This window comes from Sinohyriopsis cumingii, unplaced genomic scaffold (assembly GCF_028554795.1).
Source record: "Sinohyriopsis cumingii isolate HCF-2022 unplaced genomic scaffold, ASM2855479v2 utg003052l, whole genome shotgun sequence".
NCBI classification, from domain to species: Eukaryota; Metazoa; Mollusca; class Bivalvia; order Unionida; family Unionidae; genus Sinohyriopsis; species Sinohyriopsis cumingii.
The window spans coordinates 265973-293630 of record NW_028316378.1 but is presented as its reverse complement, the minus strand read 5'-3'; the positions used below and the strand labels follow the sequence as shown (position 1 = coordinate 293630).

At 34.3% G+C, this 27658-nt stretch overlaps 1 protein-coding gene across 1 annotated transcript; it reads left to right on the top strand.

Moving 5' to 3' along the window:
• The first annotated feature begins 5130 nt into the window (after positions 1 to 5130).
• On the top strand, positions 5131 to 25830 carry LOC149769906 (uncharacterized). The gene is made up of 3 exons (XM_089949671.1): positions 5131 to 5294; positions 6191 to 6337; positions 25190 to 25830. Exons 1-3 carry the CDS (start codon positions 5232 to 5234, stop codon positions 25322 to 25324), a joined length of 345 nt encoding a protein of 114 aa, XP_089805797.1. The 5' UTR covers positions 5131 to 5231; the 3' UTR covers positions 25325 to 25830.
• The last annotated feature ends 1828 nt before the right edge of the window (positions 25831 to 27658 follow it).

Genomic DNA, 27658 nt, shown 5'->3' with positions numbered 1-27658 from the left:
TATTGCCAATACACAACGCTTACGGATTTACTTGACTCATCATATTGGTCGTTTTGGCTTCTTAGCTTTTCCCTAAACTGCAGCATACGTGTTGCAGGTTCGTTAATCAAACAGCAAAAACAACGGTATAGCTCTACATATCTGAAATGTCATTTCTCTGATTCCACAACCCAGAATGCCTATTGCACTTGTTTTCATTGGGAATTAAGTTAACGAGATATTAATCTTTTGACTGACATGAGCTCCAGGGTCAGCCTGGTGTTAATGAGAATAGTTTTGGCATTCAAATTAACATTCAACCCACACATCCCTGGTGTGGCTCTAGCTAAGTTGGCCCTGGGTCACATGCTAAAAACGCGTGTCGTTATAGCCTCTCATATTAGCATATGGAACCCTCCCCTCCATTTAACAGAAAGCTGATAACAAATAGGTTTCGACAGAGTGTTAAGAGGGTCTCTCTCACAGAAATAAGGATATATTTAAGTTCGTTGTGAAATCCAAATATAAAGATTTACTTCTTTCTAAACGGTATTAAATTTAACTATATCCACATATAATTAGGAGTACACTAACACCATACCGAATCGGATTGCACTACATTTACTCTGATCTTTAACTGATACAAATAAACAATTATATAATGAAATGGTCTAAGCACCACAATATATCGGTGTGCAAACTGTCACAACTCAGTCCTCATACCTGAAGAGCTTGTAATCATATTCTTTGAATTTCATAAGCATTGACGTAGTCGTTGCCCTTTCTGTAATACATTTTAAAATTGTATGGCCGGAGGGCAAGAGACCAATGTAAGAGCCTTTGGTTATTGTTCTTGACTTTATGAAGCCAGGTGAGTGGTTTGTGGTTATGTCGAATGTCAATCTCTTCAGGTAATAGGCCAGATATTTGACATCACAAAACGATGGAAAGACGTATCATTTCTACACAAGCATCGTCATGCCTTCTTGGAAGGATCTACCTCCTTAAACATGCAAATCGTTGTGCTTCGGCAATTATGTACTGACGTAAAAATTGCACCAAAGATCTGTCGCTGCCATCTGTCTGTAGACCGACGTTCCCTTTCAAAGTTAGGAGTAACCACCTCCCATGCTGAAGTCCTGGTGTCTTTTGGGTCATTCATTGTCTTCAGCGACGCTTAATTCCGCTGAACACCCTGTTTAGACTAGCTCAATCAAATGCATTGCGATTTCTGAAATGTTCTTGACAAGTGTTCGGTGGTAGTCTGTCAGGCCCAAGAAGCGTTAAGCATCTTTTTTGTCGTTGGTAGTGGGAATTCGATCACTGCCCTCACTTTGCAAGGGTCGGGTTTGATGGCGCCATTTCCAAACTATATTACCTAAGCAGCATACTTCATTTGCTCCGATTGCACACTCGGTTAGGCTCACTGTTCGGATCATCTGCTTAGCTTTTCAGATAACGCTCTCAGGTGAACTTAAGCACGTCTTTCGAATCACGAGAAAAATCAATTATGCAGTCACTTCCACCCCATTCGACTGGAGTCACTCTCTTCAATAGGAAATATATCTACTGTGTAGTCTCTTTATCACTTGACACGGTATAACGTTCTGCAGCAAGTGATCATGTCAGACTCTCTAAGAACTGACACTCAAACGGAGGCGCGCTGCCTCAGTCAGCCTCTGCAACAAAATACTCTTCAGTGAAAGGAGATTCTAACAATCGGCCATTTTTTTTCAGTCAAGTTTGTAACATCACAAGATACCAATGGTAAGTAGATACACATTTAAATTGAATGATTTCTTTCGTTTTTACAGTGAAAGCATAAGATTAATGCTTGTTCAAGATTCATATGATGTAACTGTATTATAATAATAGCATGTTAGCCCCTTAATTAATGGACATGCAAAATATGATGCAGATTTGAAATAAAATGGATGATGATGATGATGGTCAGTCAGGTGTTGTTTTTTTAAAGCACCAGAACTGCAGTAGCCATAGACACAAATATGCTTATGGCATGATCAGGTATTCATAGTTCTTCGTCCGCCTATGAGCAAATGTTTTTTTAATACTTCTACTACGAATTACTTGCATGATTGCCATAAAATTCGTCGTACGTCATATTACCGCATTACTACTTAGAAAACATTCCCAAAAAAGCCAAAATGTTTCATTGTACTTACGTTTTCAATTTATATCATACTGCAGCAGTAATCAACGTTTCGTGCATTTGTCCGATTAATGAGACCGCCAAACAAAAGTGGCAGACGCGGGCTTAATGTTGAAAAAAAGAAGAAATATGTCCATGACACTGGTTGATTTGAAAACCTTGTTATCAGTCAAGATTATCAGATTCAACACTGAGCAGGTATAAACAAAAAATGGCTTTATCATGAATTCATGAAAATTGTTTTGGTCCAGGAGTGTCAGCTCCTTGGAAGGACTCTTTCATTGTTGTTGTTGTTGCTGCTTTTAAATAGGAATCCAGTTTTCCAACAGTCTGAGAAGTTTTTAACTATTGGAAGCAGCAGTGAGAAAAGGGGTGTGTTGAAGCTGTGTACTGTGCATTTTATATTCTTCACCTTTTAACTTTAAATTATGTGCATTAGTTGTACCTTATAACTTTACATGCTGTATATTGGCTGTTTATTAGTGTATACAAGCTTATCAGTACATTAGACTAATTTTACAAAAGAAACACATGGCAGGCATTATTCAATAGATATTCATGAAGAAGTTTATATTAATTGTAGACCATCGCAGTTTTTCGACTTCATAATAGATCATTTTGCGATGCAAACCTTGCTACTGTTCCATTTCAAAGAACAACTGTTCATGTGTGGAAACTATGAAATATTTGATGACCTGAAAATACAAGTTTTACCAAAATTTTTAGTTTTCTTTTGTATTTTGCAAACATGCCCACATTTATAAACAAACTGAGTTAGAATTGTTTTAAAATGTATAATGATATGTTCAAGGAGTATGTTCTTAAATGATCAATAAATTCAAAATTACATGCAATGTGACTCCAGTATGCATGTAGAATTTTGACATTTGTTATATTATAATTATTGTTCTTAACACACATTCTCTGTTATTATTATTATTATTATTATTATTATTATTATTGTTGTTATTATTATTATTATTATTATTATTATTATTATTATTAATACTATCAGTATTAGTATTATTATAGTTTGATTTGTCGATATTATTATTCAACAGAGTTCAGAGCGGACAGCACTTTCGACAGAACAGTTTGTCATCCTTGAATCCCTATGGCATAGGGGGATGACAAGCAAGGGAATACTTTTTAGCTCTTTGATATTGGAGGCTGTGTCAAAATCTGGATTGAATGAAAAGGTGGTGAAGGTAACAGAATTTTGTCATTACTATGGTGATATTTCATTATAACAAAGCAGTTATTACATTTGTTTTCCAAAATCTAACATTTATAATTTTCAATCAAAGGTGTTGTTGATATTTATATTTCTTATAAATTAATGAGTATCATATGCATTAATTGTATCCCTGTTAATGCAAACCTTAAAAATTGAAGTGAAAATGAAAGTGCCTCATACAACTATATTGATTAATAATATCAATCACAAAATACTTATAGGTGATTGTAAGGCATTCAAATGCTGTAAAATGTATAAATCTTTTAGATTGTTTTACTCATTATAACTCAAACATTTAACATCACATAATTACCTCTCAGTGAACTTGATGTAAGAGAGGAGAAATATTTATAAAGAAAAGGGTGTTTTTTGTTTTCGTTTTTGTGGCTTAACATCGTTTTTTTCAGAACATGATAAATTAATGATCTTACACCAATCAGAATTCCGTGACAAATTGTCACTTTTCTCAATTTGATCAATGAATAGAATGTATTTTATCATACCTTGTTAAAAGCTAGAAATGGTTGTTGTTACTTTTGAAATAAATGTTGCCATTCCCATACTTATCAAAATTAAGTCATGTTGCTAGTTGATATCTAAGTACTTAAGTTTTGTAATTGCTAATTTATCATTTCATAAGTTTTCTCCTTGGAATGGATAAGTATAAAAATCAAAATATTTTATAATTCAGGACTGGATTGGAAACACTTCTAAAAAGAAGAATAACTGACATTACTCTTGCTCAAATCGTTTCTATGGCAAAGGTGTCTCTGGATATAACCTGTTTGTTAAAAAAAACAAAGGTACAGTTGAATTTGTTTTGCCTTGTTAATTGTCAACACTTTAGTTGCTTAAAATGAAATTGTTTTGTGTAAATTTTGATTCATAAATTTTTTAAATGCATTTTTGGTCCATTTGTTTGCATAAAGCATAAATGAAGCTCTGATTAAATTTTGAGCAGATTAGTAAATGACTAGAATATAAAGTTTTGATTTTGTTTTCATAAACACTGATCAAATGAATAGTGTTCACTGTATTCTGACAAAAAGGGTTTAATTCACACTTAGTGAAACAAAATATAAATTTTTGCCAAAAGTTGAAAATATTGTGATAAACTGACAAATGTAACATATGTCAGCAGTGATTCATTTTAAAATGGGAAATACTTTTGCAGGGGTTACTGATTGCTATATACAAGGCCGCACCCATTATACCTATAAAAAAATGGTATGTAGGTTTTCCCTTCACCTTTCCTATAGGAATAATGTTCTGAATCTTCTAATCTGCTAATTCCTAATTGTTTTCTCTATTCTCTTTTATTCACATTCTCAAGTATTACATTTTTCCAATGAATGATACAAATGTTAATAGTGCTAGACTCCTCCAGCCATGCGTTTCATATTTTTTCTAAAATCATTTTAGCATGTATATTGACATATGTTAACCCAATAACTGTTTTTCAATTATATTTTCAGTCACTAGCGTGTTTGGTATTTAACTTGTTCTGAATCAGCACTAAGCACTAGCTTTGGTAGAAATTACTTCATGCTAAAGCAACTATAATGTAGATTATTCTATCAGCACAAATAGTCAAACAGCTGTTTGATTGAAAACACTTGACTGTATACAAAAACGTGTTCTGCTGTTTTTCTTTTCTCATGAAATCACAGAAGTCTTGCTTTATGTGCACAACTTTTTCATACACACATATGCATTAACACACTTGCACACCCAAATAAATGTCTTAACTTTATATCTTTTAGTAACATATGTATATATTCTTGCTAAATGCATCTTGTATGATTTTATTGATTACAGATAAATTTTCAAGTATTGCTCACTGGGATGCCGGGTGGAAACTGCTTCCACAAGAAGAAAACAAAACGTTATGATAATGAGTCACGCCAGGTACCTAAAGAAGCTGTTTATGATAAGCCAAAGAAAGCTATATACTTTCTGCTTAAAAATTCGCTGATCTTGTAAGTACAATGCAAAAAGTATTGTAGCCACCTTCTTCATTGTTTGATTTTTCTTCAACCTGTACATAGATTGCCAGTACGGTAACGGCTTGCATGATGGGTAGTTTTTAGGCTCCTTACTCGGGGGTATCTAAGAGGTGGTCGAAGTTGAGATATACCCAGGTTTTATTTACAATTACATTTTCATTTTATTGAAACAAATTGTAACCATGCACTAATAGCCTGAAGAACTACTACAAATGTAGTATTGTCAGAGTTGGTGTGAGCTTAATAAAAAAGCTAGGGGATTGCCATTCCAAACCATACTAGTTTTACTATAAAGAAACAAAGCAAGTAAACCTGCAACCCATTAATACCAGATATACTGTATATTGAAACTTTTACTATGTTATGGTAAAGGTTATTTTTAAGAATTAAAGAATGGGGAGGGGAGGGGGCACATCGGATGTAATCCAGACCGTACTTTGTGTTTTTTATGTTGTCAGTGAAATACAGTTTCATGTTTTGGATGATGTTTAGAAGTTTCCACTCCAAAGTCCCATTCTACCCCAATGTTTTCTGTTCTTGAATAGCGAATCATATTTATCAGTTTAGTTGATATATTCACATTTATATTTCAATGCTTTTAAAAACTTTTAAAACTATGATTGAAGATAAGATCAGATGTGATGAAAAATATTCAGTGAGTAACAGTTGACATTACAATCACATAAATAAATCTCATATAAAGGCAAGCTGAAAAGACCTTTATATTATATTTGCATCCTATTTCATGATATTACATTTAAATCTGGGCTGCACAAATTAAATTCATTTCAATTCTAGGTTCAAGAGCTTCACAAAGCTGGTGTCTCACTTGCCTGTCTAGGTATATTGATACTGAATACATTGAACTTGGTGCTGGGCAGGCATTGCAGTATTTCAAAGAAAGGCCACACATCCAATTGGAAATGCTTTCCTAGTGCTCGAAAGGTAAGTTTAACTGTCATACTAAAATTGATTCCATCAAGTAATTTTATTTATTTTATGGGTAACAAATCCTCCATGGTGATGCTTTTGGTTGTGTGTGTGTGTGAAATAATAGAGCTGAAGCATGACATGCCATTTTTTGCCTTCTGCATGACACAAGACCCACACCAACGGAGGTCTAAAAAGTTGTGATACCAATGCAGACAATAATGTAATGGTACTTTATTATTAAATGATATGAAAATAGGTCTTGATTAGTTCTAGATTTGCTGCTGTGTTAATATTAGTAGTGTCCTTCCATAATTCTTTGGTTCTCTCTAAAACTAATTAGTGTTACAAGTTATGTTTTCCCCCAAAAATACAGTATGGTATTTCACTTGGCAATACAATATACCTCCCAAGAACATATATGGTGGATCATAAAAACCCAACAAAATATTTATCTGACATGACATATTATGTGCAAAACTATGAAAAACTGGAATACAAAAGCTAACCCAGTCTAAATTGTCATTATTCCCAATTTTCTGAAACCAATATATATATATATATATATATATATATATATATATATATATATATATATATATATATATATATATATATATATATATATATATATATATATATATATCCTGATTAGATGTTATCAAAGCATACAAGTATACATACAAATATGGTTAGAACAAAAATGGATACAGCACAACTTTGCCAAAAGTACAAAGTTAATTTGTCCCCCAGTTAAAGAGTAATGTGTACATAATGCTCTGTACACAAGTTAATTGTTAGGTATCCCATGTGGTTCATTATAAACAAGTTATGCTGTACTAGCATGACGCATACACTATTAATATGATTAAAAAATTATACACATATTAATTCCAATTTCATAAATCAAAATACTTGCTGTAGTACAGGTATATTTGGTTCATGTTCCAACAGATTTTGTTTACAATTCTGTATCATTAGGAACTCATCTTTAAATTAGTGGTATATGCCAGTGCTCTGCTGAAGTGCCCTTAAATCCTATATATACATACATACTAAAGCAACAGCTGTGGTAACATTATTTTAGCTGACTGAATCAAATAAGCCATTATTCAAAAATAAGAGGCAGAAACTGCTTCCGACTGAAGCACTAATATAAATTAAATCAAAATCGTAAGAGAACACATGAACAACAATCACATCTGAACAGTTGACTTTCTATATTGCAAACATAAAATGAGATGTTTGTGAAGCATGCATGCAACATCATACATTGCAATGATCTTTTCCTCTTTTTGTCCGTCATGGATGAAATTCTCCAATAGGTTTACTGCATAACTCAACCTAAAAAGAAAGCCATATACAAAATGAATACATAGGTTTTAACATTTAAGATCCAAACTAAATCTATTGTTCGACATTTTGCTATGTGGAAGGTTTAATTCACTCATTATCCAACACAAAAAAGAACTAAAAAGGCATAATTATAAATGTATTTGATAAAGGTCACCATATAATTTCTTCACCTTGAAACTCCATGTCAGTATGATGGAAAATGAATAGAAAACAAAGGTTTTGTGGAAAATGATGCTCGTAGGGTTTTTATCCCAGAATCAGAAGAACATTTACTAACCATTAAACACAATAGACAACTTGTTGACATTTGATAATACTGACACAAGTTCAATCATTCTGGATACTTTTATTTGGAAAACGTAAAACTTACCAGACAGACATAAACACAGCCAGTATAAAAGAAAGAAATAGAAACTAGTGTCCTGCATAGTAATTTCAACAAACAAGCACACTGAAACTCTATGAATGAGTTTTGCATCATTCAGATACCTAAAACAGTCTCGAACTTTACTACAATATTAGACTATGTTTATCAAAGTTCCATTAACCTATTCACAAATCCATTAAAAAATTAAGAAAAATATTAAATATTACCTTTCACCATGTCGCATGTTACAGAAGAATAGAGGGAACTTGTGCTTGCATACAGATCCGAAAATACCAGCCACATAAAGCTTGAAATTTTTATTTTTGATTTAAGAATGTTTCCAGCCTGGAAACTGGAACAACCCTGAAAAATATCAGTATATTTTAGTCATGAATATTAGAGACAGTACTTGGTATACTGTACTTATAGTACTTAGTTTACTGTACTGATAGTACTTGGCATACTGTACTTATAGTACTTAGTGTACTGTACTGATAGTACTTGGCATACTGTACTTATAGTACTTAGTGTACTGTACTGATAGTACTTGGCATACTGTACTTATAGTACTTAGTGTACTGTACTGTCTATAATTTGGTTATGCCTCTTTTTCATGCATCATCAATTCATAAAAATTGATTATAGTTTTTCATTTAATTCAATAACTTTCATAAAAGTAAAAAGATAAAAGTGAAATGTGTAGTGATTAATTTTTTTAAAATGTAAGATTGTTATCTATAATTTATTATTTAATATTGTTATCTATAATTTATTATGTAATATTATCTATAATTTATTATGTAATATTGTTATCTATAACTATTTGGAAACCCGAATTAAATGAATGTTCTCTTTCCCTTGGTTTATAACATCTCTCATTCTGTCAAGGAAAAAACAATTTATTCCTCCTTCCCTGCACCCATCCCTCGCTCTCTTGAGAGAGAGAGAGAGAGAGAGAGAGAGAGAGAACTAAATGGTTTCTTGTTTGTTTTACTTAATTGAGAAGATCTTCCCCTTTCTCTTTCTCAGTTAGAATTGATTTTTAAAAAATAATGCAGATTAATATGACCATTTATTTAGGTGTAGTGATAACAAGATTATCAAGACTGCCGCTCTGACAGCTATACTGGCTGACAGAGTAGCACCACTTCATCAAGGCCTTATTAGACGTCATTACAGCTATAATGGCTGACAGAATAGCACCATTTCATCAAGGCCTTATTAGACATCATTACAGATATACTGGCTGTCAAAATAGCACCATTTCATCAAGGCCTTATTAGACATCATTACAGCTATACTGGCTGTCAGAGTAGCACCACTTCATCAAGGCCTTATTAGACGTCATTACAGCTATACTGGCTGACAGAATAGCACCATTTCATCAAGGCCTTATTAGACGTCATTACAGCTATACTGCCTGTCAGAATAGCGCCATTTCATCAAGGTCTTATTAGACATCATTACAGCTATACTGGCTGCCAGAATAGCACCACATCATCAAGGCCTTATTAGACATCATTAAGAAGTAGCAAAAAACATAATGTCAATATGACTTTCTGTTCAGGAAGGGTAATCAGAGGAAGTTACATAAGGCCACTGATGTGGCCATATTGGATGTACAAGTGGCAACATTTTCATTTATGACCAACTAGACGTCACAAGCCTTTCACAAGTAGACGTCACAAGTCTTACACAACTAGACGTCACAAGTCTTTCACAACTAGACGTCACAAGTCTTTCACAACTAGATGTCACAAGCCTTTCACAACTAGATGTCACAAGCCTTTCACAACTGAACGTCACAAGTCTTTCAGCGAAAACCTCATGACAATAAGATTTTCTAGTCATGTTGAGTACTGATATCAAGATTTTCAAGATACTGTAGCAGCGATATTATAGGAATAGCAACATTTTGATTTTGGACCAGGTGAACAATGGGATGAACATATGTTTAAAATTTCATGTCAAGTATTTTAGGAGGAGTAGAAACAATAGACTTATGCTGATAGACAGCTTGATGACAGATGACAAACAGGCCATCCCATAAGCTCATCGGGCCAACGACCAGTAGAGAAAAAAGAAAGAAACATATATTTTTTATTAATTACATAAACTAATAAGGGGCCGTCCATTTAGTACGTATGCATGGAGGGGGAGGGGGTTAACCCAAATGCATATGCTTGCGTATGGGCGGGTCTACAGATAATCTATGTACGCATAGGAACGGCGATGGTGGGTGAAACCTCGATAATAATATGTTTAATACGTAACCTGTTTAACTGGGTTCGGCGTTTGAATTTTAGTGGACACTCGACAAATTTTTTAAGTTACACAGCTTATTTATTTGATGCAGCCAGACATTCAACGTCGGTGGACTATCTGTTTTATTAAACATGTTAATATTATTAATCCTTGATCGTTTCTGCGTGGATTAAATATAGGACGTTCTATAGGATTCGGAGTGGGGGGGGGGGTGGCAGCATATGTATGCAGGTAAGGGGTGTAAGAAAGCACGCATGTGTACAGGGAGGGGGAGGGGTCAAGCTCTGCCAGATTTTTGCGTACGTACTAAATAGATGGCCCCTAAAAATACAATATCTGAACAAGTAACTAGTACTAGCATTTTTAAAAGTTTTCAATACAATGCATACAATTTAAAGACTGTAATAAATCCCAACATAAGGTTATGACTTAATAATCCTTGCAACATTTCAATTATGCAACTGAAAACAAAATGAATACTTTTATATCTAATAGTTGGCTTCATTGCAGTATCGCCATTCTACACACAGAACATAATCACTTCCATTTTCATCTTCTATCATAGATATTCTAATAAAAATGATCTCTTGCCATATCTCTGTATATTTATAATTGAAATTGGTCAATCAAATAATATAACCAACATAAGCAACTTCAAATAATTATCACTGAGAAAAATGATTCTATTTTGCTGAAAAAAGTGTTGTGTGCATAATGATCCTTTACTGGTGGGTAACATCTGCATATTTGAGTCATTATGTTTCAGGAATGACAGGACCTCAATAAACGTCCTGACAATCTATACAATATACTACTGCAAAAGATCAAGTGATGACATATGATACAATAAAACCTGTATTGAAAGAACACAAATTCTGCCAAAACAAGTTGCACTCTATAAATATAACCGTCAGTCCATTAAATAACATCATTTATAAAAAAAAATGTAGTCTGGTCATTCCTGAACCGTTGTCCAATACAAAACTACAGTATTTCAAGTTACTCCATACTGGGAAAAATGTTATCTGACAATAAGCAACTGAAGCAGATCAGCCAATGAATGTGGGCCAGTATTGTCTTAGGTAATACTGTTTCCTTACTGTGACCTTAACACCATGAACACCAAACGAGGGTGGGTGATTATATTTTGCATGGCAATTCCTTAATGCTGCCCCTGTAATTGTTTTGAGGGTGGGGGGAGAGGTTGTCTTAAGATAAAGAATTGAGTATTGTGTGGATATTTGTAATAGCTTCCATCTTACATTATCATTAACATGAGTCTGCAATATGATGTCAGTTTACCTACCATATTTGGGGAGTATGAAATAAAACAGTCTGATGAACCTCGTTACAACACATCTGACAATAATAAGCAATTGTGCTGCAATCAAGACATCGGATTATTTCCTGTTCCTCTCTGCAATACTTGCTGCATCTGTGTGTAGCTGGTGACATTTCTTCATCCCTTGCATCTGAAAGGTTTGCTCTTAGAGCAGACCAAGCTTCCGCAAGCTTTTGCCTTCTGCTCTGGTATCTTGTCAGGGGTCCTCAACCTTAAAATAAAATAACAGTACTTGCTCAGAATAGACTAATTGTGTAAGATTAGTTATCATGCTGCATCTCAAAACTAAATGTTCATGACAGTATGATGTCACTGATACAAAGGTGTATTAGAGCACTATGAACTCTGCATGAGACAAGATACAAAATGACCAACATAGCATTGACTTATGTCTCTAACAATAATGAAAAATTAAGTTTGTAATAACATTTACTAACTGCAATAATAGTGTGAAAGACAATGACCAAGTAAACAAAACTGTAAGTTGGAAATCTTAAACACTTATAACCTAGCCAATATAACCTCGATAACTGAGTCATAATGGAAAAATCACAAGCATCCTCTTTTTATTCGGAATTTAAAATGATATTGATGATATTCAAATGCACAAATTGTAGGAATTTCTAAAATACTCATTCAGCCATTATGTTCTCGGCAATTCGGGGCAGGTTACCTTTCCCCTTGTGTTGCTAGGTAGTGACATTTGGGGATAAATATACAACCAAGTGTTAGTAATGCAAACAAACGCAAACCAACTAATGCATTTTTAGGTCGGTTTGTATTGCTTGGGATCTAATTAAGCAGTGTATATGCATATTTTATACAATCAAAATTACTGTCATCACAGAGATTTTAAAAAAATGCATTCAAATTTAATTCAAACGTTTTCGACATAATTATTCCTGCTAAAAAGCACAGTTCCTGTTTATTGATAATATCAATTCAAACAGTGCTTACAGGACAAGAATTGTTGTGTACATGTTTAAAATTGTAGTAAACATATTTGACTACACACCAACTCCAATACAACACTATAATCATATGTACATGTACCATGAATTAGTCTGAAACACTATACTGTCTCAAGTCTCAAATGCTTGAGTAGCATATGGCTGATTAAGCTTCATTCTGGTAGGTATGTATTCTCAAAACACATTGCATGTTTAAAAAAATTCAATTTACTTTAAACATAAGAGTACTCCAGCTATTTCACATTATTATCTACAAACCTGCAAGGATCCTTAGTACAATATAAATAATCTTTTAATAAGCGAAATACTCAAACAGTTCAGACGCAATCATCCTTGTAAGTTTTGATGTGAAAAAGACTTGTTCTTCTGTATTTTAATAAACAATCACAAGTGAGGACATGTAGGAACCATTACATAAGTATTCATTTAACCCTAAGTTTTTCACTAGCATTTTCATACGGAACATGTACAGATTCAAGTGGTTAGAATTTCAGATTCTTTCATATCACCTTATCTAAAAAATTCATTTTTTTAATAAAGTACTAAGCCTTCCCCCTAAAAAATCTTTGAAAATATTGAAAAAGTCAAGTTAATTAATAGGCTTAGGCTTTCCTATTCCCATTGAGAACAAGACTTGCCTACAACCTGTATGACTTGCCTACAACCTAACTGAGTTAGTTTATGGCTTCAGCTATGTTCAATACACCCAACCATTTTATTGCTGCCACTAACTTTTATATGCATTATTTGCTTTCCAATATATGTTTGCTCTTCATTTCTTTCTGTTGGACTTAAATATTGATTAAAAAAATATCATAATACAGCAGTACAGCACAAACTGTGGTTTTATGCTAAGAAAGTTTCTCACAGGGTTGTAAACTTCTGAAAGTTTACTGTTTTCTTGGATATGCACAATGTCATATATGACTTGGATCATGGTAAACTATTGACCTCTATCTTCCGAATGGATAATATCACATAACCCTGCAGATCAAGCCTTTTGGTTAGCAACCTGAACTATGGACATCTCTGTAGACCTCTTATATTATTACATTTCACTACATTACTTGTACACTGTCATCATACAAGTTTAAACATGATTTAGTGTTACTTTGTGCTAAACATCATCAGACAATTGTCTTTCAAAACAGACTCGTATATCTATAGGATGTAAACTTACACTAAACAGCAGTACCCATTAAGACCTTATCTACATTTTATAGTTATTTTCAAGATTCATAAATATACATTTTGTAAATTAACAAAACTATATGCGTAAGAAATTACTCATCGTCCTGAGAAGTTTGTAATGATGATGCAAAGGAACTTAGAATGGTCTCAAATTCATTGGCAGTAGACTTAAATCCACTGGAATGAACTGGCGTGGGCACAGATGAGTTCCTCGCATATGAAAATCTTACATATTCTGCTCTTCTTCTTGATCCAGAATGCATAATTGTCTTCACTTTTGGAAACTTTTTTAAGAATCGCATCATTTTCTGCAAAGCAAACAATGCTAAGAATTATTAATAATAACTGCTACTTGTAAGCTTTTGATAGTATCATGCACTGTTTTTCTTGCCATCATAAAAGACTGTCAGATTCAATACAGTGAAAGACCATCTTTTCCAGTCATCTTAATCATTTTTCTTTTTAACAGCAATATGTGTTGCCTATATCCCGTGTACTGCATGGGATCGCCATCACGTTTTAAATCAATGACATCTGACCTATTGGTGTGCAACTTATATATATATATATATATATATATATATATATATATATATATATATATATATATATATATATATATATATATATATATATATATATATATATATATATATATATTTCGAGTATGCCAGTACTAAATGGGAAAATCCTAAGTTTTATAAATTGTAAGGATTATTTGTGATTACTTTTGTTTAAACACTATATAATTTAAAGATTTATTTCACGAAAGAGTAGTGGTGGGTGGTGGGTGGGAGAAAACTAAACTACTTATATCAATACGATGATCTTCCAAATGATTACAATGGTAACCAGCATGCATAATTCCAGCCAAAAATTTACTCAAACTAAAGCATATAGATAATATACTTATATTCATTATAAAAGTAGTCATACAGGCCAAATCCAATACTGTAAAGATACATCTATTTCTAAGAAGTAGATTTTATCTTCGATATAGGCCTATTGGCGAAAAACAATTCTCAAGGTCTACAATAGGCCCTGTATCATTGCTTCCTGATCCTACATGCGCTAACTGCTATTTTATGTTAAAAGAAATGAATTCATATTTACTAAGATATACAAGACTGCTTCTTAGAAATACGCTGATAAAATCGTCAAAGCCAGAAGGCTTCTTTGAAGTGAGCTGATAAAATATTCTAAATAAAGCAGTATTATCAGCCTATTGGGATTACAAGCTGTGTATCTTACCTGTTTTCTTCATGGGAAATCCATTTACGTCGGAAAATTATATTTTCCCATTAGAATACATTGCCATCCTAAATGTCCTGTTCTAAAGGAGAGTTTTCAGCTTAAGATTCTCCAATAGTGTGCCCTCACTTTGTAACCCATAGAGTTTTTCTGCATTAACCGAGGAAATGTCACTTTTTTCAGTTTAATTTCTTATTATGGATCCTCAGTGGCATTTCCTTGCAAATGTGTTGGTTTCACAACATAATCATTTAATGGGTTCCCTTGTTATCCTTCTGAATACACTGCAGAGCATGTGTTGCTGCAAAAACAATATTGCCTCTGAGTGTATCCATTCCTAACATAGCACCCGCTGCAAGGTCTGGTTCCCGTTCCACGTTCACCGACCCGAGAATATATTTAATTTTAACTTCAGAATTTGCAAGGTTGGTCACGAATGGCTGTCCTATGACAGTCTACATGATAAATTTCTGTCCATCAGGTTTGCAGGAATTATCAAATAAGTCTATCGTAATCAAAGCCAGTATCTTTGACAAAAATTGTTTCGTTTTCCGTTAATGCTGCCAGGCAGAGAGATAAGATGCTTCCCGATTCCTAACGTTACGAATTATGATGCCTAATTCTGCTTACTCGTGTTGAAACAATTGCGGGCAATATGTCTTTTTGGTGACATTTACAGCACTTTTTGTCTCCAAAGGATCATCCGGTCCAGATGCACCTGATGCTTGACTATTTCCTTGATGAAGACTGCTTCTGTTTGAACTAAGTTTGGTAGGCTTGATATAGTCCTTAACAGTCGACAACTGGTCATTTGCTCATATTACACCTTTTACCTTTCCCAAGCGTCTGGATAGCCTTTACAAATATTTATCGGTTAAAAAACTTTCAATATTATTTATGTTAAGTGCTGTTCGATACACACGATCAAAGATTTGTATATTTCGTTTGCATAATTTTTATGTCTACTAACTGGCTTACCTATTCATGATGTCTTTTTCCAAATTAATCTCTCAGTGCCTTTCTTACCTCACAATATCTCTTGCTTGTTTCTTGTGCTATCCCTCTCATAGTAGCAACGTTCTAAGTGCCATGACTTTTAATTCTTCACCGCATTTTTCTGGTATGCCACTGCCTCAAATTAAGCATGAAATATTACAGTATCTTCCTTTGCTTGATAATTGTATATTTAAAGCTTGACTTTGAATGTGATGGTGTCATTTGTTTTTTTTTTCTTCTACATCTTAGTAATGAAAAACTTTCCATCTCTATCTATTTTAGTTTAAGATAGTGATTTATGCGACATTTCGCCCTAAATGTTCAAGTCCTAATGTTTGTTTTTCCGTATGAAAATCTGTCTTCTTTTCAGTAATTCTCTTGACGTTTACGGTCCACTTTCGAGTTTGCTTTTCTTTAGGAAGAGCCATTACTTCCTCCTCTACATCTCTATGAAATTATTAAATTAGCTTAGTGCGCCCGTTTTGATCTTTCATACATTTCTTCAATGTCAACATCTACTTCTTACACCATAGCTATAAGAAGTCAGATATAACTCGAACTGTAATTTAACATTATCCCAAAAATCAATTCTGTCGAAATCTGCGGCGAAAATTCATCAAAACGGAATCCATAATTTTAAAATATGCCTAAACACCACCAATGTTTGGGACAATGGCGTAAAATATGTCACAAACAAGCCGAAATTGAATGTAGAAATTTATAAAACTAAGGCTTCAGTTTTTAAACGTCCGACCAGTTACACGTAAATCCACGTCATATTCCTACACAAATCTGAATCTGTTTTTTTAAACATATTTACTTAAAATAATTTCATTCCAATGAATCCACGACTCACAATAACTGTCACAAAGGTTTAATATCTATTTAAAGCCTATCCAATTTTGTCAAACTGCTGTCACCAAGTGTTTTTAAGAACAAAAACATCGAGAGCGACAATATAGCTTTAAAAGTATGAAATATGACTTCTCTAATTCTGCACCCCAGAATACCTGACATAAAATCGTCTAACTGGGGATCAAATTAACAAAATATCACACACACACACACACACACACACACGCACACTGGCGCATGAAATGTGATAAAACAAATCTTCCTTCATGCATTAAAATAGTATGAATTTGAGAAAAGACAGATGTATTATATGCACCAACTAAATGTGTCAGTTGTCGCGGTCCTTAAACTACTGTAAAATTTTGGAACATTTTATCCATATATTAATGCAGCTGTTAATCGTATTTGCACAGAATAAAAAAACATCTATGGAAATAGACGGTTTATGTTGAAAATAAAGATATAATGAAATGAAAATCTACGTGTTTTGGCAGATATAATGAAATAGTTCACCCGTGACAATACAATCCTTCTTCTTCACCCTAGACATATTTATGTGTACTCGTAAAACATCGAAATCCGCTTTACATCAATGAAAATTAGATATAACAGAAAACTAGATATAACAATCTGGACAGAACATGCAAATTTAAGAAGTGTTCTAAGATATTATAATTATTTTGTTAATCGTTTGTATAAATATACATTTAGCAAGAATGCACAGAAAACAACCAAGAAGCAATGCATATGTTTTTCACATTTAAAATTACAAGATGTATCACTTTAAATTTATTGTATAAATCTCCTTAAGATGATTAGCACAGATGTGGTGAAAAAAATTGTATAAAGCATATGTACTATTCTGCTTAATTAGTTCCAGCTGGCAAGGCTGTGCTATCGGGGGACAAAATGGATTATTTTTCCGTCCATTTGTGACAACGCAGTCAATAAAAGAGGAAGATTAAATCGCCAAGCAAATTACATATTTAATTAATCAGTAATCCTTGTATTGACGCCATCAGGACGAAGAATCAAATGCTTTACTCACTTCATGTAATTTGTTCTTTAATTGGTTTATAAAAAAAATTAAAGACTGCACGGATTACATTTCTACTGAACGATTTCCAGGATGTTTCTCCTTCATCCTTTGTGTTTAATAAATTAGTTTTGACTTTCAAAGGAAAGTTGTTTAAATGAGTCATTCTTTTATAGTATAACTGTGGACATCTGGTTCAATAAGTAGGTGTGGTAAATGCATTATTTGACCTTTATATCAGGGCAGTCATGGCAACATCTTTCCTTATCAACTTGCAAAAGTAGCATAGGTTGTGAATGAACTCGATTCAAATATAAGGTAGGTTTCTCGTAGTGAATTTTGAAGGCAGGTATCTCAATACCCTTGGCATTAATATAAGACCTGGGATAGATCAGTAGGAAGAGAGTCGATAATCCAATATTTGATACCAGGCAAGATCAGTCAGGGATCGTCGTCTGGAAAGGCATTTAGCTCCCATGTCTTCCATATGATATAGGCAATACTAAATGCATTTACAACCAAGAAATCCAAATCAAAACCACATGATATATACATGATGTCCTGTTAGGAAATATATGCGTTTTTGCTGGTCTGGTGGGTAGAGCAGAATAAAGTCATATTTACAATTCATGTATTTATTTACACATTTATATAAATTTTACTGTATACTATGAAACAGACAGCAAAGATTTGTCTAGATTAACTGTTACCCTGGAAAATATTGGGTGTATTTTTGTGGAAAATCGACCACGATATGGTTTCTAGTAGTAAAACTAATTTATTCCCAAGACGGGAATGGGGATTGGTCTGAAAGAGGATATCACCTTAAATCACAGGCCATATTGCGCTTCATCCGTCTCGAGTATGCATTAAACAAATGGTACAACCTATCGTAATAAACTACAACACTCAATGGACATTTGGAGTCATGGATCAGAAGAACCATTCATGAATCAAAGTTTAAAGCGTCCTACATTAAAAACTTTATTTTCGATTATCAATAATTACTAAAAAGCAAATCCTCAGGAATTAAGGATGGTGAAACCCCATCACTTATAATAAAAATGTTCCAATTAAGCTTCACCAACAAATTCTAATTGTAGTGTTTGAGGTTGTCGAATCCTAATCCTCTTCCCCTTATGGTTGTAATGTTCATATGACACGATCTGACAATCAGGAATGAGCATTCCATAGCGTAACGCTAGAAGTCGTTCCAGATAAGCGCCCGATAAGAATTCGATGCTTCGGAGACAGAAGATTGTAATTATATAACTGATGTAAATTGCCGACAAAAATGATGTCCAAATTAAAGCCAATATTATTCTTTCTTGCATTTGCAAATGTGAAAGTTTCTGGTCCAGATCTTTCATAATTTCTGAATTTCGAAGATTTGTCACTCCAGTGTCAGTAGAATCCGATGGTATTCCTTCACTTAAATCTTCAATGAGTGGGGCATGAACTAATTGCATGTGTAACCTGGCTATCTCTTTCAATATACTCTTTTAGCCTGTTTATGTGGCACAGTTGATTTTGTTTTCGCCTCCCAGGAGTATTTATGACGTAATGTAAATCATTTATGTTCCTGTCAAATGTATACGGACCATAATACTTGGCCTGAAGAGGATTTTGTGGTATGGGCCAGAGAGCCATGACTCTATCACCAGGCTGAAACCTCATTTCACTTGAGTTGATATCATATTTTGACTTCATTTTGGATTGAGTAGAGTGCATATTTGCTCTCGCAACCTCACAAGCCTTTGACAACTTATACTTAAAATTGGAAACATAATCAAAAAGATTAATTTCAGTATCTTAATTAGAAAGAAATTTCTCTTTCAACAACTTAAATGGTCTACGAACAGTGCGTCCAAAATTTAGTTCAAAGGGACAGAAGCCTTAAGATTCTTGAACTGATTCCCTAACAGCAAATAAAAGTAACTGGATGCCTTCATCCCAATAGTTACCCCTATCAAAACAATATGATCGAATCATATTTTTCAAAGTCTGATGTCAAATTTACACAATGAAAAGGAACATCAACAAAGCCGCGCTTTGTTCCCTGAAAAAGAACACGCTCATTTGAAGAAGACTTCTCAAGAAAATGGAAAATACCTGACAATAAAGGACTCAGAGAAGCTCCTCTGTCCCATAAATGTTTAATAGGGATAGGACAGACCGAATCACCTAAGAGTGATATAGAACATTTCGATATGAATGGTTCATAATTCTCCATAATAAAATCAGACTGGGGTTTATTAGACCCAACAAATATATTGCTTTCAATACATGACCGTGACCTTGACCGCATAGAAAAAATAGTATTTGGAATAGGTCTGTCTTGAGTCTAGTGCCTCTTTTCAATTTGTAGCAATCAGAAATAACGTGTCCTTTTCTTCTTGCAATAGGTACACGTAGGAAGAGAAAAGGATCTTGAATCAAGCTTATCAGAAGCTTGATTTTTAAAAGTTGTGCCAGTTTGAGATTTAGAAGGGCTTGAATTAGGTTCTAATACTTTTCTGCGAGAAGACTGTTAAGTAGAAGTCTTATTTACAAAAGGAACTTTATGAGTTAAAGAATACTCATCAGCAGCTCGAGCAGCCATTTCCAAAGTTTTCGTCATATGCTCTTCAAGATAAGTCTTAATGTCACTATGGACACAGTTTTTGAAATCTTCAAGTAATACAAGTTGTTTGAGACTTTCATAATCTCGTTCAACTTTCTTGGCTAAGCACCATCATCAAATAACTGCTCTTTTCTCTCTAGAAAATTTGACATGAGTTTGTTCAGCTTCTTTTCTATAATTTCTGAATTGTTGCCGATAAACGACAGGGACTAACTCATAGCCCCTTAAGATGCATTCCTTAGCCGTATCATAGTCACCATTTTGTTGACCTGACAGTGAACGGTAAATATCACTGAAGACTCATTGTAATAATTGAGTCCAAATTTTCAGCAACTTTTTAAAATACGGAAAATATTTGTGTGCATCTTTTTCTCTAAAAGGGGGAACTAACCTAATATTCTTTGCAACATCAAAACTCAAATTTGTATTTGAAGTAGAAATATACTTTTCACTTGCCAGCTCCATTTCTTTTATTCTACATTGATCTTCTCTCTCTCGCTTCTCTCGTTGCATTTGCATCTGCATCTCTCTCTCTTTCTTTTTCTTCCTTATATATTAGTTTTTCTTGTAACTGCATTTGCATCTGTTTTTTTGTAACAGCATTTGTCTTTCTTTCTCTATTTCTAACGATTGTAAATGCGTTTGCTCTTTCTCATTTTTCCAATTTCTTTCGTTCTTTTTCTTTTTCCAATTGCAACTGCATTTGTTTTTCTTATATTTCTTTCTGAAGTTCCAGCTTCCTCAACTCCAATTCCGTCTTGTATTTTAATTCTAATTCCTTTTCTTTTATGTGAGAATCTTTTACAGATCTAATGATCGAAAACAATGCTCTTTTATCCAAAATATTCTTTCGTACCAAGTACTGGACCACAATATTTTTTATTTCTTGCTTCGTTAAGGTAGTCTTTACCTCAGAAAGATCGTATTTTCTGGCAAGTTCAATTAAATAATTTTTCTGGCAAGTTCAATTAATTAATTTTTCTGGCAAGTTCAATTAATTAATTTTTCTGGCAAGTTCAATTAATTAAATTTTCTGGCAAGTTCAATTAATTAATTTTTCTGGAAAGATCTATATGTTTCTGGGTATGATTTGAAAGAAGGAATTCCACATCTGAAGACATTTTAGGAAAGGCTTGCCGATTTTACTAAAGATTTTTAAAAAATTCGAGCTGAAATTCAAAATAATCTTGGACGAGCCCTCGATTCTTATATTACGTGTTTATGCTTAAATAAACAGTAACGAAAGAAATAGTGAAAACAACAAGCTTCGTAAAAATTAAGAAGTATTTATTTCCCTGGAAAAATGCTGTAGAAATGAAAAATAAGAACTTATAGTTTTAAGAAACAAATCCAAAAATAATCCAAGAATAATCCACGAATACAATTTTAGAAGTCCTAAAAATGAAATGTTCTAATGAATTCAAGTTCGAATCCTGACGAGGAATCCGTGATGGAAGGCGATGACGTATGCTGTATTCTCTACTGTGCTATTGTCTAAAGTTCCTTGTAGAAACACAAGAAATAACACTCTCAACGTGACCCTGACAAAAACCAATCATTTTACTCTATGAATAAAAATATTTTTAAAAGTTGTTCACTTCACTTAAAACCATTTATAATTCTAGGGTCACGTATCCAATACAGCCTCGACCTCATCCTTATTATTCCCACAATAAAAATAATTAAAACAAGAACCTGTTCACGTAACTGTTATTAATTTTGAAAAAGGGTCGGAAACTAGTCAGCGTTATGTGTTTACAAATGAACAGTGAAGGTCAAAATATTTTCTGAAAAAGTGTAGAGTTTCTAGTAAACAAAAGTACATTATTTCGACATATAATAAAATTAAAAATTAAAAGATTTTAAAATGTACAAACAATTAAATCAGATATAAATTTAATCAAATATACATAACAATATGCCTAAATTTGATATACTGGATTCACTTGTGAGGTTGCAAGCTTGAATAGGTTAAATTATATCAATCATATTTTGTATTTATAATATTTGTACAATGATAAGATAACATCATTTAACTGATATATTTTATATAATAAGTTTTAAACATTTAAATATGTCCAGTTTCTTTTGAGCCTTTTTGCGGAGGAGAAGGAGGATCCTCAACACGTGATATGCCCATACCAATGGCCAAGATATACAAGGTTTTGGATCCTGGGATGGAAAGAACACTTTTGTCAGCTTCTAAACCTGCCCTCATCGGTCAGCCAATCTGTCCTTGACCAAATACCCCAACAGACAACGCACGACCAACTGGTTGTTCCGCCAACGACAGAGGAGTTAACGACGGCCAATAAACAAACGAACTGTGGCAGGGCACCTGGAAAGGATGAGATCCCAGCGGAGGTGTACCATGCTCTCAGTGAACAGACTCTATAGGCATTCCACGACGTGCTAATCAGCATCTGGGCAGAAGAGGAGATGCCAGACGACCTCTGCGACGCATCAGTTGTGACAATCTATAAGAATAAAAGCACACGTGTGGACTGCAGTAACTACAGAGGCATTTCCTTGCTTTCCATAGTAGGCAAAATACTTGCTCGCATCATTCTCAACAGTTTTGTAGCGGCAGTGTCAGAAGATAACCTACCCGAGTCTCAGTGTGGTTTTCGCCTAGACCGCAATACCGTTGACATAATCTTCGCAGTTAGACAAGTCCAATAGAAGTGCCTTGAGCAGAACGTGAATCTGTATGCCGTCTTTGTGGACCTGACAAAGGTTTTCGATACAGTCAACAAAGACGCACTGTGGGTAGTACTCAAGAAACGTGGGTGTCCTCAGAAGTGTACCAACCTCACCATGCTCTTCTACAATGACATGACTGGAGAGATTTTCTCAGACGGGGAACCCTCTCAGAAATTACCCATATTTAACAGGGATATGTACTCGGTCCGGTACTCTTAAATCTCTTCTTCACTTAGGTACTGCTCCAAGCCATCCGTGACCTTGACCTTTGGCATCTACATTATATACCGCCGCCTAGCTGAAAAACCCAAGACTCTAGAAAGACTCGTCACTGAAGCACTCTTTGCAGATGACTGTGCCCTCATGGCCCATGAAGAGACTCCCCTACAGGCAATCGTGGACAGGTTCTCTGAAGCCTCCAACCTATTTGGACTCACAATAAGCCTAGGAAAGACAGAAGTCCTCTTCCAGACCGCCCCAAACACTGTCCTATCACAACTGTGCATCACCATTGGCGAAGAATGTGAACGGTTTCAAATACCTTGGCAGCACAATATCTAGTTATGGCTCCCTGGACAAAGAGATCATTGGGAGGATCCAAAAAGCTAGTCAGACACTCTTACGAATCCGAACCAAGGTCTTGCAGCACAAGGACATACACCTGTCAACAAAGATGAAAGTGTATAATGCAGTTGTCCTCACGTATCTCTTGTATGGCTCTGAAACGTGGACTGTCTACCGAAGGCATATCAGTCAGTTGAAACAATTCTACCAGCGCTGCTTAAGATCCATCATGCGGATCAGGTATCAGGACCGAATCACCAACCAGGAAGTCCTTGATAGAGCCAACACAACAAGCATCGAAACCAAACTGATTCAGGCCCAGCTGCGTTGGACTGGCCGTGTCATAGTCATGGATCAAAACAGAATCCCAAAAGAAGCTTTTCTTTGGCGAGCTAGCCCAGGGCAACCGAAACGAAGGTCGCCCTCGCAAGACGTACAAGGACAATCTCAAGACGCACATCAAATGGACAGACATTCAACGCCACCAGCTCGAGTTCGCTGCCTCAGACAGAAGCCACTGACGAGCCCTGACCAGAAAAGCCTGTTCCACCTACGAGGTTGATTGCCGCCGTCGTCTTACTGCAGCTCGTGAGAGACGTCACATATCTGTATCCCAGCCTCCCCCAACCACCTGTGTCCCATGCCCCACAGCAACCGCCTGTGTGCAACGGAATTCTGACTCCGGAGCCACATGCGGGTCCACCGTCGATGAGATCGCACAACTTGTCTTCCTCGGCTCGAGAGACTACCAAGAAGAATGGCTAAGATATACAAGGTTGTGGATCCTAGGGAACAAGGGCCGTCCAATAAACAATGTTATGTCGTCTGGGAAGGAAATGTGTCCTGCGTCAAGTGGATTACACAAAGAGCTATACAAAATTAAGTAACATGCGTTCATGATTTGTATTTGTGTTTAAGACATCACATTATAAAGGTCGTCATTCTCAACAGTTGAAATATTTATTTGGACACCAACATGTAAATGAGCTTATGACATTCCTTGTCATTCAAAATTGTGTATATCAGTGCTAAGACAGTTTATATGTATGCAGTTTAATAGTTCAGGAAAAAGCTCATGCATTTCAAACCTTCTCACATGGCACCTTATATGCACACAGGTGATACACTTTCTGCAGGTCAACTTACTGAGAGATGATTAGAAATACCATTTTTAAATTGGGGAGGATGGACTCTTACTTTAAAGCAAAAACCTGAAAGGAAGATTTAGGAGAAACTTTATGTGGTTTCTTTTTTAAACTTGTAAAATTTAAATATCTAGACAAATACGAGAAATTTGTACAATTATACTTTGCAAATGAAATAATGTTGTTTTGTTTTTTTTTGTAGGAAAAGTTTCTTCCTGTAACAAACATACGGAGGAAAGTTCATGAATTACAAGTATGGAGAGTCATCCGTTATCTTCAGACCTTATATTCAATGGCATTACAACGAATTTCGCTTAGACCATTGTCTTGTAGATAAGTTGTTTTTTGGAGCCAACCATACTGGAAAAAATGGAACAATGCTTTGTAGCTACGATTCAATGTTGCTACAGACACAAAGTAAATTTATCATGCATCGTTTGTCATCTTTTCAAGGTATCACTACATTCATTGAGCCAATCAGCTGTTGTTGTAGCATTTTGCATTCTCAGTGATGTTTCGTAAACTTTTGCTAACATATAAAAACAAACTGTTACCTGTTACAAAGTATCAGTATAGTGCAAACTGAGTAGGATGACAAACACACTGGTATCATTCCACCTGTTCTGGAAAAAGCATTTAAACTAGACATTACAATCATTTCATTCTCAGAACATACAAGGTAACTTATCGTGAAATTAGATTGCTATTTTGCCATGTTTGTCACTATTGCCTCACCTAACTAAAGCAGTCTTGGTGCATCTTACCCCGTAACTAATGACTACTTTCGTCAGCTATGTATAAAAATGAGGGATAAATATATATATGGTTTAAGAAACCACAACAACAAAGCATTAAATACACACACACACACACACACACACACACACACACACACACACACATATATATATATATATATATATATATATATATATATATATATATATATATATATATATATATATATATATATATATATATATATATATATATATATATATATATATATATATATATATATATATATATATATATATATATATTTAGGACCTCAGTTAATGAAGTGAAATCTTTAAACCAACTTGACATATTTCTGGACAATCTTCTCATACTTACTATCCTTATCATACCTGCTTCTTCAGGTTAACAGACCCATTATCTAAATTTGCCTCTTCTGTAATACTGACACCTGAAACGTTGTAATAAGTCTAATGACAATCTTCTGCCTGTAGATAAAGAAAACATTTTCCAAAATTTCATTAAGACTGTTCCTAGAATAACTTGACTTGCAACAACCTGGACAAAAGATATATTCAATATTTTAGAAATCTTTTGCTGATGTAACAGCTTATTTATACTGAGCAAGCACGGTTTGCATGAAACATTTTGAGACAAAAGTGTACATGTATATATTTTAGGTGTGTTGCTGTATGTTGCAAAATAAATACGTCTTATTGCATCAAACGTTGAAACGCTGAAATCCTTCATTTTAATAAAGTATTTAAATGCGTCATGAAACACTCTAAGGATATTTATAGAGACTAGTATTTTTAATTCACCATCGCAGCTTACCAAAGACACACTTCTCTTGCCAGTATTTCTCAAAATAAATAAGAATACATGATGATGGATTATGATCCATGATGATGGATATGTTTGGCAAAAGAATTTGTTCAGTTACTCACTGTTGTGATCTCTTGCAAATGTCTGCAAACAATATGATGGTCTGTCATGTTTGATGGCAACTGTGCATTTTATTGGAAATCTATCGACATTAATTAACTTCAGTAGGAAAAAGCACAAGTGATTCTGGATAGGAAAACAAATCTCTCGAGTGACACATTAGACCCATAGGAGCAAACAATTAAAACGCAATATTCCATACAACGCGTACGTTAATGTGATTCTCGATCAAAATGATATTCGAATATCCGCTCAATTATGTCTCTTGGATTCAATTAAATGCACAAAAGAATAGAAATTTTATGGTAATTTAGACTATAAATCACAAGAGTCTAATGGTAAATATGTGTACTTAACCAGACTATACCCGCACATTTCTGCGTAACAAAAATAAAAGTTTCATTTCCATTATTTAGTTGTCTCTAATTGCTGCGAACTTTCTTTATTTAACCTTTAAAAGTGATATGTCAAGACGTAAAGGATATTATCATCATCGGAAATCACTTGAAATCTACACTGTAGAACGAAGTAGAAAAAGCCGCAGAAAGAAATGAAGGAGAAAAGTAAGAAAAGAATGATCGTATAAACAAATAGCGGGAGGAATGCTCTAAATTAGAAGGTTGCGTCCAATTGCCATGTCAACAACGAACAAATTAAAAGTACCACAATGAAACAACATGCCTTCACTCACAAACGTATTATTGAAATACCGTCAGTAGTTAAAGTGTCAAGCATGTTACGTGATACATGATAAACACTACATAATGCAGGATACATGATACATGATGCACGGTGCGTGATAAATCTTTCACGATGCATGATACATGATGCTCGCCTTATATCTCTCATCAAGAAGTTCGATTTTTTGAAAGCATTACTAAAGCTTCTGCCAGAAGAATGTTTTCAACATCATCATCATCATCATCATCATCAAAGTCATCATCATCATCTGTAAGGCCATATTCCTGAAGTTAAAAAAAAAATTCAG